Genomic DNA, 14,513 nt, shown 5'->3' with positions numbered 1-14,513 from the left:
GAGGTTGCTGTGAGCTGTGATGCCATGGCACTCTACCAAGGGCAACAGAGTGAGATTCTGTCTCAAAAAAAAAAAAAAGTTTTTATAAATCTCATGTTGTAAAATTGTATTTTAAGTTGTCACTCCATATTTGGAAATTATTTATTTTAATTTTTTAAAAAATATGTGAAGATGGTCTATAATATTTTATTCATTGGGGTCATTAATTGCCAGAACAATTGGTAAAATATTTGAGTATGTCTTATATCTGACATTGAAAACTACTTGGTTTGAAGTGACTCAGCAGATATTTTACTCAACATCTTCTATAATTAGAACTCAAATTTCAGAGGTGCCTTAAATTTTTATATCTTAAAATTATACAAGGTTAGATATTTTATTCTCTGACGAGTACTAATTCCCTCTGAAACTCTTGACACCAAGAATGTGTAAGTATTTAAAGTAACCTCATAGAAAATATTTGATCTACTTAAAAAATTACAGGTGGTGTACAATAATATGCCAAATACATTTTTAAAAATCCTCAAATATACAATTAAACTGTGAAAAGTAAATATTAATCAGTATACAATGCTAGATTACCTTAATAAAACAAGAATCGATAGTTTTACTATCTTTTACTAGTTCAACTAACAGGGTTTCATTTCTCCCTTCTAAGCAACCACTTTTACAGAGGAATAATGCTTTTTCTTATTATCAACTAATAATTATACCTTTTACTTATTTATCCCTTCACAAAGTTCACAGAGTGCTTCCCATGTATAATAAATACATTTTTGGACCAAGTATATGTTGGTATAGATAATGAGTTAAACTTTAAAAACACATATACTGTAGTAAACTCATTTTACAAAATGTTGTAGATTCAGAAAGGTATTTTAAATACCAGATGTCTCTATTGCATCTTACGACAATTCTATATAAATTCTATAAAATTTGATTTCACCTAAGTTTTCACAAACTCAGCGTTACATTTTCCTTAAATAGACACAATCACATATGTTTCTCTGCTATCAGTTTCAGAAATGGGGAATTGCATATGGAATTATTTTAGGGGACAGCCTAGTGGGCTTGGAACATTCCCTGCTATAGCAGGAAAATCTCATATCCTAGAGACCAGTGTTATCACTCTGCTAGCCAACTGTGCCAAAATACGTGGAATTACATGAAGAAAGCACGAACTTTCAACTATTTCTCACCATTATTAATTTGCTCAGACCACAGGTTATAAAGTCAAAATAAAAATAATTAATGAAGACCAGTTACTATTTGCTCATAGTCTACAAAAACCTAATCCTCTGGTCTTCAGCTTGGAAAACTAGAAACTTCAGAGAGAGCAGCTCTAGGGAATACCGGGGCTGAGCGACACTGGTGCCTCCTTAACGCATCCCTTGATCTCACTTGCCACCTTCACTGTCACTGACAGAAGCAGAGGGACAATTTACAGGCACAGTCATCAGTACGACCTGGGAAGGGCCCAGGCCTACTGGAGCGACCCTACCACAGCCCCCTCCACCTGCTGCACTTACACATCCTGCTCCTTCAGGACTTCCCGGAGCCATCAGCTCCTGTAGGACGCGCTCCCCATCCCTGTCCCTCAGCTTCGTGTTACGTGTCACCCCTATTTACAACCATGCACTTAATCCAGTTAGCACGGGTGGTGAACACTATGAGAATGAGTATTTACACTATCTTGCACACTAAATTGTGAAAGTCCTACAGAGACTGCTTATTTTATTTTTATGTTCCTAGGACCAAGTTCAGTGCCTGGTACATAGTAAGTATTCAGAAAATGTTTGTTGAATGAAGTTGAATAAAGTAAGGCCACCACATCTGCCACGTTAATGAGTTGGAGGTGGGGAGATAAGACCTAATTGTTAAAGAAAAAAAAAAAGTTCATGTAGTGAAAATGGCGTGACATTGTCTCCTTAAAGCAAGCAGGAATGCAGTTTTTATACCATCAGAAAACGTCTGTGAACCTGCTATCATTGACCAAGTAACAACTTGTAGGCCTGTGCAGGGGATATGTCTATTTATCATAATGACAGTACTTTACTGCCATAAACGCTAAAAACCAAGGAGTATAGTTTAGGGAAAAAAAATTATAAAATTGCTGTATTTTTCTGAGATTCCATGTTCTCAGAAATTTGTTTAAAGCTTTCAAATATTTACATTACTGATTCCCTTTCTAGCCAAAATACAACAGTACATTGTTACGAAGGATTTGAAAATTGAACTAATGATTTATAATAATTTATAATCCCCGATTTAAAAAATCATTGATGTTTATGTGGGTCAATCTTCCTGAAATAAAATTACATTTTGTTCTTTTGGAAAAATAATTTTCCAGTGCAAAGTTCAATTTTAAAAATTTATACGAAGAGATTTCTGATGAAGCAAAAACATACATTCACTTTATTAAATAATATAAAAAGATATCCTACATATATAACATTAATAAGTTTTCATGAAAGAAACAGCCCTGAAAATACCTTGAAGTCTCTGTGAACTTTCCTAGCATTTGTGAAAGACATATAAGCTTAATTTACTATTTTCCCGTTGGAACCTTATTCTATTTTTTTAAGCATTTTTTGAAATAACAGGGGACATCTGGGGATGAGAACTGAAATAATATACTTTGGGTATATTTGATAGACTATAGATGTGATCAAGACAATTATAATTGATCATTAAGCAGACAGACTGGAATTTTCATCACAATTGCACACAGAATAAAGCTCGATTAAGTAGAAGGGAAAGTGCTGCATACACAAAGCACAAAATACAGTCTAATCAATATTTCACATGCTTTGGTTATTTCAGCTCAGTTCTTACATGCAACTTCATGAAAGTCTAATGCAAATTACGTATGCTGTAAATGGTTTCTTTTCCCTAAGACAAAACTAATTTAAACTTTAAAAGCCTCTTAATCACTACACATGTTTACATGGCCAGAAAAGATAAAGAGAAATTATTAATTTTTAAAATTACCCAGCAATTCCATTGCATCATCTTCATTGTCAATATCTTCTTCCGTTACGGATGGTGTGGGGCTGTGGATGGACTCAAAAGAATCTTGAGAGAGCATTGCCGCCAGGAGTTTCTTATGCTGCTGTTGCTGCTGTTTTAATCCTTTAGTCTTAGGCTCCATCTTTAAGCTGAAGAAATATTTAAATATGAATTAGCGGTGATAGGAAAAGAAAATCTACTAGCAAAATTTCATTCACATTCCTAGAGCTTCCCCCAAGGATAACTGAAGTACAGAGCCTTCCTCAGACCTTTGGTCTGTTACTAACGAATTTCCAAGTGGGTATAGGGGAGCTGAAAAGTACTCCCCATTTAAGAGAGGAGGCGTTAATCCACTCCTGACAAATGCTGCCACGTGGGAATTAAAACCCACTGCTAAGGGATGTTCTGATTTCTTAGGAGGAGCCAGAAAATAGGAAGCTTGGATTATTAGTTCCTGATTTACAAAGTCAATGTACATCAAAAAAACTTCATTATATGGGATAAAGGTTTTAACATACTAAGACTTTTTTAAAAAGCCAACTTTAATTTCTTGTACAGTTATCCAGCACCATTTGTTAAAAGGACTGTTCTCTTCCTGTTGAATTATCTTGCCATATTTACGTTCATATTTGTGTTCATCTCTTTGTGTGGGTTTCCTACAGACTGCTTTCTGCATTACAGTGTGTGTGTGTGACATGTGGCAGTGAGGAGACAGTGGCACTCGCGTCAACATTTACCACTGTGAGTGGAGTGTGGTACAGAGAAGACTTACTTTTTTTACAGTTATCTTTACCTTCTCTACTTTTGAATGTTATTATTCCAGTATCAGATGGCATTTTTGTTTTAACAATAACATTTCTAAAGTTCACGAACATAGTCCACTGTGTATACTCATATTTTTGCTCTTTCTGCTTTCCTTTCTTCCTTCCTGATATTCCGAGATTCCATCTTTTATCGTTTCCTTTTTGTTGGAAGAAACTCCTTCTTACTAGTCTTCAAGGATACTCCTGTTAGCAACCCTTTCTTCCAATTTCCGATTTTAAGAATGTCTTTATTACCTGTTCATTCTGGAAATGTAATTTCACTGGGTATAGAATTTGTGGTCGACACTGTTTTCCTTTGATTGCTTCCTTCCTTCTGGACTCCATATTTTCAGGTGAGAAGTCCACAGTCATTTCTGAATTTGTGTTCCCCCACAGGTCATTTGTTATTTATCTCGGGCTGCTTTCACGATTTCTTCCTTGCTGTTAGTTTCCAGAAGTTTATTTATGATATGCCTTGGGGTAAAATTCCTTCAGTTTATCCTATCTGGTGTTTAATCAGCTTCTTAAATCTGCTGGTTATTTCTTACACCAAAATTCAGGAAGTTTCCAACTGTTATTCCTTCTAATTCTTATTCAACCCACTCACTTTTTTCTCTCTTCCTGGAATGTCAGATCATTTGTTATTTTCCCACAGATCCCTGAGGCTGTGTCTTGTGTTTTTCAGCATATTTTCTCAGTGTTGTTGAGAATGGGTAAGTTCTATGGACCCATCCATACATTTAACAATCCTATGCTCTGTCAGCTCTATTTTACTATTGAGTTCATTCAACAGTTTTTGTTGTTTTTTTTGTTGTTTTTTTTGTTTTTTGTTTTTTGTTTTTTTTTTGCAGTTTTTGGCCAGGGCTGGGTTTGAACCCACCACCTGTGGCATATGGGGCCGGCGCCCTACCCTTTTGAACAACAGGTGCCACCCCCATCCAACAGTTTTTCATTTCTGTTATCTCTTTTCCAATTCTGTAATTTCCATTTATTCTTTTTTATAATTCCTATTTCTTTGCTGACATTTCATATTATTCATCACACAGTAATCTGTAAATGCTTACTGAAGCATTTTTGTGGTGGTCACTTCAAATTCTGTCCTAGATAACCCCACCATCTAATTCATCTAGCATCAGTTAACTGTGTTTTCTCATTCAAGTAGTAATTTTCCTGGTTCTTGGTGTAACTGGTGATTTTTTTCATTGTTTCCTATCAAATTTGGGCCACATTTACGAGTCTCTCGGTGCTGTTCACGTCTTTTGTTGTAGAAGGCAGTTAACTGGAGCCCCTGGCCTCCTTTTGTGGACTGTAGTTCCAATGACACTTTGATTGTCACAGTTCTGGCACTGCTGCTTTGCTCTGCTTGGTTTCTCCTCCTGCCGCCTGCAGGGTTGCTCAGGGAGCAGGAGGAGCGCTCCCAGGTTGTGCATCTGGGGCTTCTATGTGGAGGAAGGGAGTACCCGACTGTGAGGACACAAAGGCTTCCCATGAAGGCTTCACTGTGGAGGGCTCTCTTATTGATGGCTTTTTGTCCAGTCAAAAGCACTGAACTCCTTGGTGTCTTTCAGCAGGGAAGGAGACTCTCAGGTCAATGTGAACAGATTTTCAGGCAAGGCCACGTTTCGAGGTAGTCATTCTTGCTGTGGCCACTCAAGCATACTTCCTAACCCATTACTGTCAGCAAGGTTCCTGATAAATTCTTCTACCCTGTGTCTCTGAGTTCTCCTAGTGTTGTTGGCAGGACTCCTGCCCAATTAGTGGAAGAAATAAATCTACCTGACCCACCTTCTCCTGCTAGTTTGGAAACAGGGATTTGCCAAACCTAGCTTGCCTCATCCTGTTGGTTGGGGATCTAATGCCCCCTGCCATGTTGTTCTCAAGTCCCCAGGCCCCTAACCACCCACGTTCCTCTTTACACTTTCCACAGCTCTCCTTTGATTGCCTCCTGCTTTATTTCGGGGTTTACAGCAGTATTTAGTGGGGGGGGGGGGCACAGATGAGTCTATATTATCTTTTCCAAAACAAACTGACAGATGAAAAAGGCTAATTATACCTTAACCCTGGAGAAATTTGGTAGCCATCACCTTAATCAAATGAGCAAACTTAGTATCACCAATAATGAGACAAACTGACATCATATACCTCCTGAGATGATGCAGTGAGGAAGGAGGAAGTACAGAATGGCAAATATGCAGATTTTTTTTTCCTATCAGTATAAAATACACGTTTCCTTTAATTGGGAAGCTAACACAGGTCCATTCCTAAAGGTTCTATTTCCTGTCTATGTCCCCCCCTGCCAGATATGCTTTTTCTTTTCTGTATCCTTAAGGACTGCCTCCCCTCTGTAGACTTCTTTCTTTTTTTTGAGACAGAGTCTCATTCTGTTGCCCAGGCTAGAGTGCCATGGCCTCAGCTTAGTTCAGCAACCTCAAACTCCTGGACTCAAGAGATCTTCCTATCTCAGCCTTCCAAGTAGCTGGGACTACAGGTACCTGCAACAACATCTGGATAATTTTTCTATTTTTAGTGGAGATGGGGTCCTGCTCTTGCTCAGACTGGGCTCCAATTCCTGAACTCAAAGACTCTTCCCTCCTCGGCCTCCCAGAGTGCTGGGATTACAGGTGTGAGCCACTGCACCCAGCCTTCTAGACTCTTCTTATAAAACCCAGATTACTATATATTTTCCTTGTAAGTTTTTATACCTTCTTTTTTTTTAAAAATCAGCTATTTTAGTTTTCAATTGTTATGGGTGCATAATAGTGGCACATATTTATAGGATACATGTGACGTTTTGATACAGGCATACAATGTGTAATAATTTTAGTTTTATCTTCTATCCCAAATTGGGTCTCCAACATAAACGGGATTGTTGCTGAGAACAGCATCCATTTTAAAAAAATTTTTTTTATTTTAGATACTATCAGCATAATTCCAAATAATTGAAGACAAATATTTTTACTCTAAATAGTAGAGATAAAACATAAGTATTCACTTGCAAATTGATAGAAGCAGTTTATTTTGGCCCAGTTTCTTGCCATGGCATCTATCTTCTACAGTCATTTCATTGTATGTCTTTTAAACTGAGAATGTAACAATTTTAAAGACTTTCTTGACCAACTTTAGTAAGTAAAACAAAACAAACAAAATATTAAATGAGATTTCTTAGCTAACAGACCTAACATACTAAATTAGAATTAAAACCTAGATTATTTTATTTAAATCAAATTATCTAAAAATGAATAATGATATTCATGTATTAATCCCATTTGCTTTTTATTTGGAGAAGGAATATCTATTTCTTTGAATAACAATTGAACATAATCATTTACAAGATGAATAATTTGGGACACGTTACTTATCCATTCTTTTCCTTAGTTTCTTAATCTATAATAAACATTATAGTAGTACCTCCTACAACCACTCCTTCCACTGGTTTAACAATTAAAAAGAGTTGATAAATATAGAACAGTGCCTAGCAAAGAGCTCTATTTATGTCTATTGAATACATCAGTTAAGTAAATTCTCTTTCATAATTTTACATTTAATATTGTACATTTAACAAAAGGTAAAAAAAAATTTATGATAGTCTATGCTTAACAGAATATACTGTTATACCATGTGTATTCATATAAAAAAGATAGTTATAGTTTTAAGGCAATTTTCTCCAAGTAAATAAATAATTCTCAAAACACTTTTAAAACAGATATTGTATGTACATTCTGACAGTGGCTTCTGCCTACTTACTATGGACCTAAACATAATTAGGATGGTTAGAAAGTAAATATTTCATGCAAAAATAATATATATCCTATCTTGAAAATGTTATTTTCTATGGATAAGAAAAAGAAAATGCTTATTTTTATTCCTATAAATCATGATTATTTTTAAAAGGTCAACATATGATCAAAATATGTGTATTTACTAAAAAAGTACTCCCCCTGCCAAAAAAAGTACTTCCACCCAAATGTAAACTTGGAATTTTTTCCAGGTCCACAACTGTTTTTCCAAAACCCTTGGGGCAGGATGTGCTCTTTCTCTAGGCTCCATATTACATAACCCTGGGAGGGGGGAGGTTGGGGCTTCACTCTGGTATCAAACCATCAGTTTATCTACTTCATTATGTCTCAGCACTCCCACTGCGCAGGATAAATAAAGACTCTGCAGTGTTCAGGTCAGGTTTTGCAATCATGAGTTATTAAAACAATTTTGGTTCTCAGAGCGTTTTGAATTTCACAATGATAGATAAGGACTGTGAGAGACCTTTCTAAGTAGACAACGGAGAGATGGAATCCCAAACACCACTGCTAGGTCAAGTCAGAGGGGGCTGAGACTGACGCTGGAAGTTTGGAAGTCAGAGGTCATTTGAATGACACAAGGTGGATAAGGGGTCATCCTGTGACACTGACAGGGACGTTTTAGTAGGTGGCGGGAATAAAATTCTACGTGGAAAAGACTGAGAGTAGAGAGGCGAGTGGACACAAAGCAGCTTCTGTGAGAGTTTCACTGTAAAGCGAACGGGGACAGCAGGAAGGGCTGGGGGCCAGGAAGGCATCACTTCCTAGAGGGGAGTCCCGTCCCACCTCATGTCAGTGGAAGTGACCTGGAGGAAGGGACAGTGCGGGGAACAGAGGGCGGTGCTCAGCTTCTAGGGGGAGAGTGAGAAGCCAGCGCCCTGGAGAGGAGCACAGGGAGGTCCCCACAGGCCCGGGAGGAAAGCAGAGGGCCTGGGCACAGACAGGCCAGGTGCCCAGAGCCACTGCCGGCAGGGGCCCTGTGGGGTTCTCCGCCTCACTGCTGCTGTTTTCTTTTTCAAATAGGAACCAGGGGCAGGGGGAGAGAAAAAGGATGGGTTGGAGAAGAGAAGACAAGACATGAAGGGATCACTGAGAAGCCTGACATTTCCACAGACTAGGCAAGGCACAGCGTCACTGGGCAGGGCCTTTGTGCCCCGGGAGCTGAGTGGTCAGGAATTCAGTGACGCTGGTCAGTGCGGCTGGGTGTTCTTCACCTTTGTTGGATCAGCTATAGAATAAAGATTTAGACTTAAGGGTTGGGCACAGTGGCTCATACCTGTAATCCTACCACTCTGGGAGGCAGAGGTGGGAGGATCGCTTGAGCTCAGGAGTTCAGAGCAGCCTGAGGAACCCTGAGACCCTGTCTCTACAAAAAGTAGAAAACTATTAGTGAGGCACAGTGATGTGCACCTGTAGTCCCAGCCACTCAGAGGCTGGAACAGAAGGATCACGACAGCCTAGGAATCTGAGGTTGTGGTGAATGGTGATGATATCACTCTTCTTGCCTGGATGGCAGAGAAAACTATGTTTTCAAAAAAAAGAATTAGACTTAAGTCAGGAGAGTAAAACAGAAAAAAGAAGGATAAAAGAATTGTAAGTCTACTCAAGGACTAATTTCAATGACAGGCCATGGGCAGAGCTGAATAAGGAGAAAAATGAAGACACTTTGGCAGAATCAGTGCTTTTGGGGTCCCAGTTGAAGTTGTATACCAGAGGCAATTAACTAGAAAGACAGGAGGTGGTGGTCAGAGAGTAACATGCCCGGAATTGACATGATGGATTTGCAGATAAAGGTAGAAAGATGGTCTAGGATATGGCAGAGGGAATGGGCGATGAGGTAGGGTGAAATTTAGGACTAGTGGCAAAGAGCACGGAAAGAAAAGTGAGAGGCCAAGTTTGGGGAAGAATCATGAATGTTGATGTTGATTTTGCCAAGACAGGAGGGGTGCTGCGAGAATGACAAAGATCCAGATGTTTACTTGGTCCAGAAAAGGAGAATAACTGGGGATTGACAAGTTATTGCTATAAGAAAATATGGAAAATTATCACAGTGGGAAAACACAAGATTCAGAACTGGGGATCCTTTTAGGGAGGACAGATAAAGATCTGTAAATAGAAGAGGATCTCCATTCTCTCCAGCCCTACAACCTGAGGATCTGACAGCCACTAAGTGGCTCTCCTGAGTTCAGGAGTTCAAGACCAGCTTGAGCTAGAGCGAGCCCTCATCTCTAAAAAAAATAGCCAGGTATTGTGGCAGGCACCTGTAGTCCTAGCTATTTGGGAAGCTGAGGCAAGAGGATCAGCTTGAGCCCAAGAGTTTGAGGTGACGCCACAGCCCTCTACTAAGGGAATTGAAGTGAGACTGTCTCAAAGGAAAAAAAAAGAGAGAGAGAGAAAGCAGTGGCCTAGTTTGGGAAGGCAGGCGTTACTGCAGGCAGTGGTGACTGAGATGGGGGAGGAGGAGTGGGCCTTTCTACGAACACCAGAGTCTGGGGCCCATTCTTCTTCCCATTTGAACCTAAATCCTAAGGATAACAGGATTGTTAGAACTCCTTTCCACGAGAGGCAAAGAATTTAAGGGCACAGAATTTGGCACAAGACAGTAGCTTAACCACTTAATTGCTATCCAATCTTCAGGCAAGGATGTATTCGTAGAGAAGAATAATGTTTTCATGAGAATGAAATAGGTTTAAGTATGCAAAGTACATAAAGCAGTCTCTAGATGGTAATTAGGATCATTACATGTTTAAAGGATCCAAAGGGTCATCCTGAATAAAAAATACATAAAAATTAATAAATAAAATGAGCATCAGTTTAAGTGGATGTACACATCTTTCAAACTTGAGAGATATAAAAATCCAGGGAAATGGTACAAATGATAGATTATACACCTGTTACTCTTACTCCTCAGCCAACAGCGACCAATATCATTTCCTGAGAGGTGAAGCAAGTATTTTCTCTAGTCTCAAAACACATGGTTGGTCACCAAGATGGTACAAAGCCACGAGACCTGGACACTAAATCCAAAGCCTTTGTAACCCATGTGAAGTCTGTGGATGATTCGTGTATGTTTCATAAAATAATGATCTAAACTACAATAAGTATTTCCTACATAAATTCCTAAGTAAATAAAACAGAAATTGTAAATTTCTCAAAATTGCTTTATCAGTGTTCTGAAATAAATATATGCTTTAGTTATGGACTATTTTGGCTTTAAAAAGAAAGTGGTGTGTCATGAGTTACATTTTTGTTTGTCTTAGATACAGTGTTTTTAAGGCTTTTGTGCTTGGATTCTTTTGGCAGGTTAGCTTTTCATTAATCAACATTCTTTATGCTTAAAATCTATATGTTAGTATATTTATATATTATTAAGTTTGACTTTATCTCTGCCATACGTATTACGCATTTTCTATCATGTTCACAATGCCCAAATCTGACATTAGGTTACTTTTTTGTTATTGAATTTCTCATGAACAAATGCATGAACAAATTCATTCTTATTTTTCTTATTTCTTTTCCATCATATCATCCTTTGCTACTTTAGTTTATAGTATATATTTGTACTTTCACTTGTCTATTATTTGCCTCTTGCTGTCGACAGAGAAAACTCTATCAGAACAGGGGAAATTTCCGGGTTTTGTTCACTGATGTTATCAGAAGCAATAATGAGCTTTCATGGAAAGAAAACTTCTTCATGGGAAGTGAATTTAGCTTTTATTTTAATATTTAATACGTATTTCTAAATTATATGGCTTTCTCTTTACGGCATATTTACAATCTAATAATAATGTTTGCTCAACAAATAATGCCAATTGACCAGATCTATACTACTTATGAATATTATTCTTGTTTTAATAAGGCAGTTGAGATTTAGAGGAACTTCATTAGGTTTTCAGGGCTTGATGAGACTATTTACACATCCACATTACAATTTAACAAGTAATTTTAGGAAATCCATTACGCAGCTATTGCAAAATCCAATTAAGACGACTTAAAACAAGATCATGTGGGTTTATTAAACTCAATTTTTGTTTACATTCATCTAATAAATGTGGGATTACTTTTAATAACCCTAAATGTGCAATGAATGAATATGTGTTTCCGACCATTTAGCTAGGCAAGCCGCAGCAAGTGATGCCAGCGGGAGTGTCTGACAATCACAGAAAGACTTCACTCGTTCCCCAGCACATTCACCCATCTCTTCTGTGAATCCTCTCCCTTTCTTGCTCAGATGCTTTCTTTTCTCTCTTAATTCTGAATTTCTTTGAGACTCTAAGAACAATGTGGCAGGAAAATGACTCTATTACACAGATACACACATTTCATACATAATATCTAGAGAGTCACAGATCTCTCCAGGTTCATCCCCAAACCACCAAGGGCATGGACTGCAGGTTAGTACCTCTCATTTTATTCCATTCACAGAGGCCTCACAATTGCCTTTGTTTTCATCAGCACTTAATCCTTCAGGTTGCAGCTATGCCCACCAAAGTCCCCTGCCCTCTTCATACAATGCTATATTTGGGGGGTTATCTAAAAAAAATTCAGGTGAGGAACATCACTGAAGAAAATGTTCCAGGAAAAGTTCTGGGTAAGTTTCTACCGATAAGACTCTCAAGGTTGATTATGTCATAAATTCTCTCTAATTTAATGCTGAAATTCCAGCTTATCATGTATCTATTATTTTGAATGAAGAAACAAGTTGGCTATTGAGGGAGTATTGCAATTATAACAATTCAAATGAGACTTAATAAACAGCAAAAAAAATTTTTAAAAACCCCACTGAGATAGGAAAGATGAAGACAGAACTAAAACCAATTCTTGTCAACAGACTTTATTTCACAGATGTCCAGTGACAGTCTCTACCTCCTCCACACATGTAAAACATGTCAGTGACCAAGGTGCCAGCCCCTCGTCCCCTGCTGGGGAGCTAGAAAATGGATGAAGTCATGCTTGAAAATTAAGTTTCCTCGTTCAGGAGTACAGAATATCATTTTGTCTGTTAATATTTTACTGTTAAAGTATAGTACAAGTTCATTGCTATTTAAGGACAAAAGCTAATACTACAGCTACAGATTCTAGGGTCATTAAAAATTCTCTCCTGCCCTTTCTTATTCAAACTTCATTTAATGCTGTGTGAGTTTCTGGTATAAATTTAGAAATCCTGTTGTGTATTAGAAGATGGGAAAAATTCATTTCTAACACATAGTTCATCACTATTCTCTAAATCTAATTCAGATACGCATGTATTCTTTCTGCTCTAATGGGGCATCCAGGCAGCACTTTACACTTTCTTTATGTCACAGAGTAATACCTCAACTTATAATGTAAAGATAGGGAAAAAGAAAGCTGAAAACCGCTGGGGCGCCTAACACAGTCAAACACAAGCACTTCCTCCTCTTTCTCCTTCTCCCCATCCTCCCTCCTCTTAAGACAAAGGACCTAGTTAGCCCCATCCCTGACAGGTTCATGCCAAAGGACTCTAACTTTCTGAGCCAACTATGGAATTTGTCCACCCCTTATGGGCCCCATATAAAAGGGGTCTCTGACTGCCCCCAGGCATAGATGCCACCTTTGTGCCCCCCAATCGAGTCACGCTCCCCTTTCAATAAACCTGGCCTGAACATCTCTGCTCCAGTCTCCTCTCTGGGTGCCACCACTTACACCTTTCAAAAACAACTTTTCAAACAAATACTGGCTCTTCATGGACTGCGTTTTCTGAGTAAGGGAATCAACTAGGATTGGAGTAAACACTCCCCTTGACTGAGGATTCAGGGCTCATTGAAGCTAGGAAGAAAACAGAAGCCCTAACATTTATTATAAGTAGTTCTGGTTATTATTATGACTAACTGAAAGCCAAATGAAAGTTGACATTTCTCTATTTTACATTTAAGAACTAAAGATCTACCACTGCATAAAAATAAAGGTCTGGTGGGTTTCCATAAGTCTAGTATTAAATATAAAATTACCCTGGTTGACAGGTGAAATTGACCTGGCATTTCATAAAAGAAGGTAAATGGATTTTTATAAAGGGTTTTCTTCTCCTTACACAGGACACTTCAACTCTTTAAATAATTTGAAAGTTATTTCTCATGAAAATAGAATCAATTTTCTATATGCCTGAAGCATATTAACAAGTATTCTGAATTTCCTCCCCTCCAGCCAAGTGATAAGTCAAAGCAAAGAACCCCTGAAAGCTATTACATTGTAGAAAATGTAATTTTCTCCTTGAGAAAGAATAGTTATTGGTTGCTGCTAAATGTAACATAGAAAATACCAAGTTACTGTAACCATGTTGTGGGTTGAAAACACTCTTCTGTGATGCTCAGGTGGCAACACTCACCAATGTTTAAGCCCCTGTCACATTTCAGTTCCGGAGCACTTAAATCCTTTTTCTCAATCTCAATTATGCCAGGCACCCTGTGATGCTTTGTACCCCAGATGCCTTGTAAAAGTTTTCATTTTTGTTCTGAGTTTTACCCATTGCAGTTGGTATAAAGAAAAGGAATATCCTGAACACAGCTTTTTCTAATGAACATGATCTGGACATTTCAGCATTACTCCACTACTAGCGTGGGGGCACTTAAGGAAAATTTCCTGCCACCATTCTGAGTATCTGGGGTCTGAGTACAATAAAAAGAATATGGATTTTCAAATTCACAAATCATAGTAGCTTCTAAAACTAAACAAAAAAGTGTAAATCGTTATATTCAATCACAGTTATCAACTCTAAATGTAGATGGTTCTAAATCAAGGTTTCTCTCTCTCTCTAGTCCACGCTAACTCTGCCTCCAGTGGTCTGTTATATACTTAATAGTTTTATGGTCTCTGATGACTAATTATATATTTCCTATATGAACAAAGTCCCTCTTCTCCAATTCTTAACAGCCAGCCACTCCCTGCACAT

At 38.0% G+C, this 14,513-nt stretch overlaps 1 protein-coding gene across 1 annotated transcript in view; it reads right to left on the bottom strand.

Moving 5' to 3' along the window:
• CUNH8orf34 (chromosome unknown C8orf34 homolog) overlaps positions 1–14,513 on the bottom strand; it is a 368,384-nt gene that overhangs the window by 214,085 nt on the left and 139,786 nt on the right. Inside the window, 1 exon segment of the mRNA XM_003797270.1 lies at positions 2,992–3,158. Within this exon segment, the coding sequence (XP_003797318.1) occupies positions 2,992–3,158 (167 nt within the window).

Source organism: Otolemur garnettii, unplaced genomic scaffold, assembly GCF_000181295.1.
Source record: "Otolemur garnettii isolate 467f Iridium unplaced genomic scaffold, OtoGar3 scaffold00113, whole genome shotgun sequence".
NCBI classification, from domain to species: Eukaryota; Metazoa; Chordata; class Mammalia; order Primates; family Galagidae; genus Otolemur; species Otolemur garnettii.
Note: the sequence above shows the minus strand (reverse complement) of the source record. Positions and strands in the feature narration are given on the sequence as shown.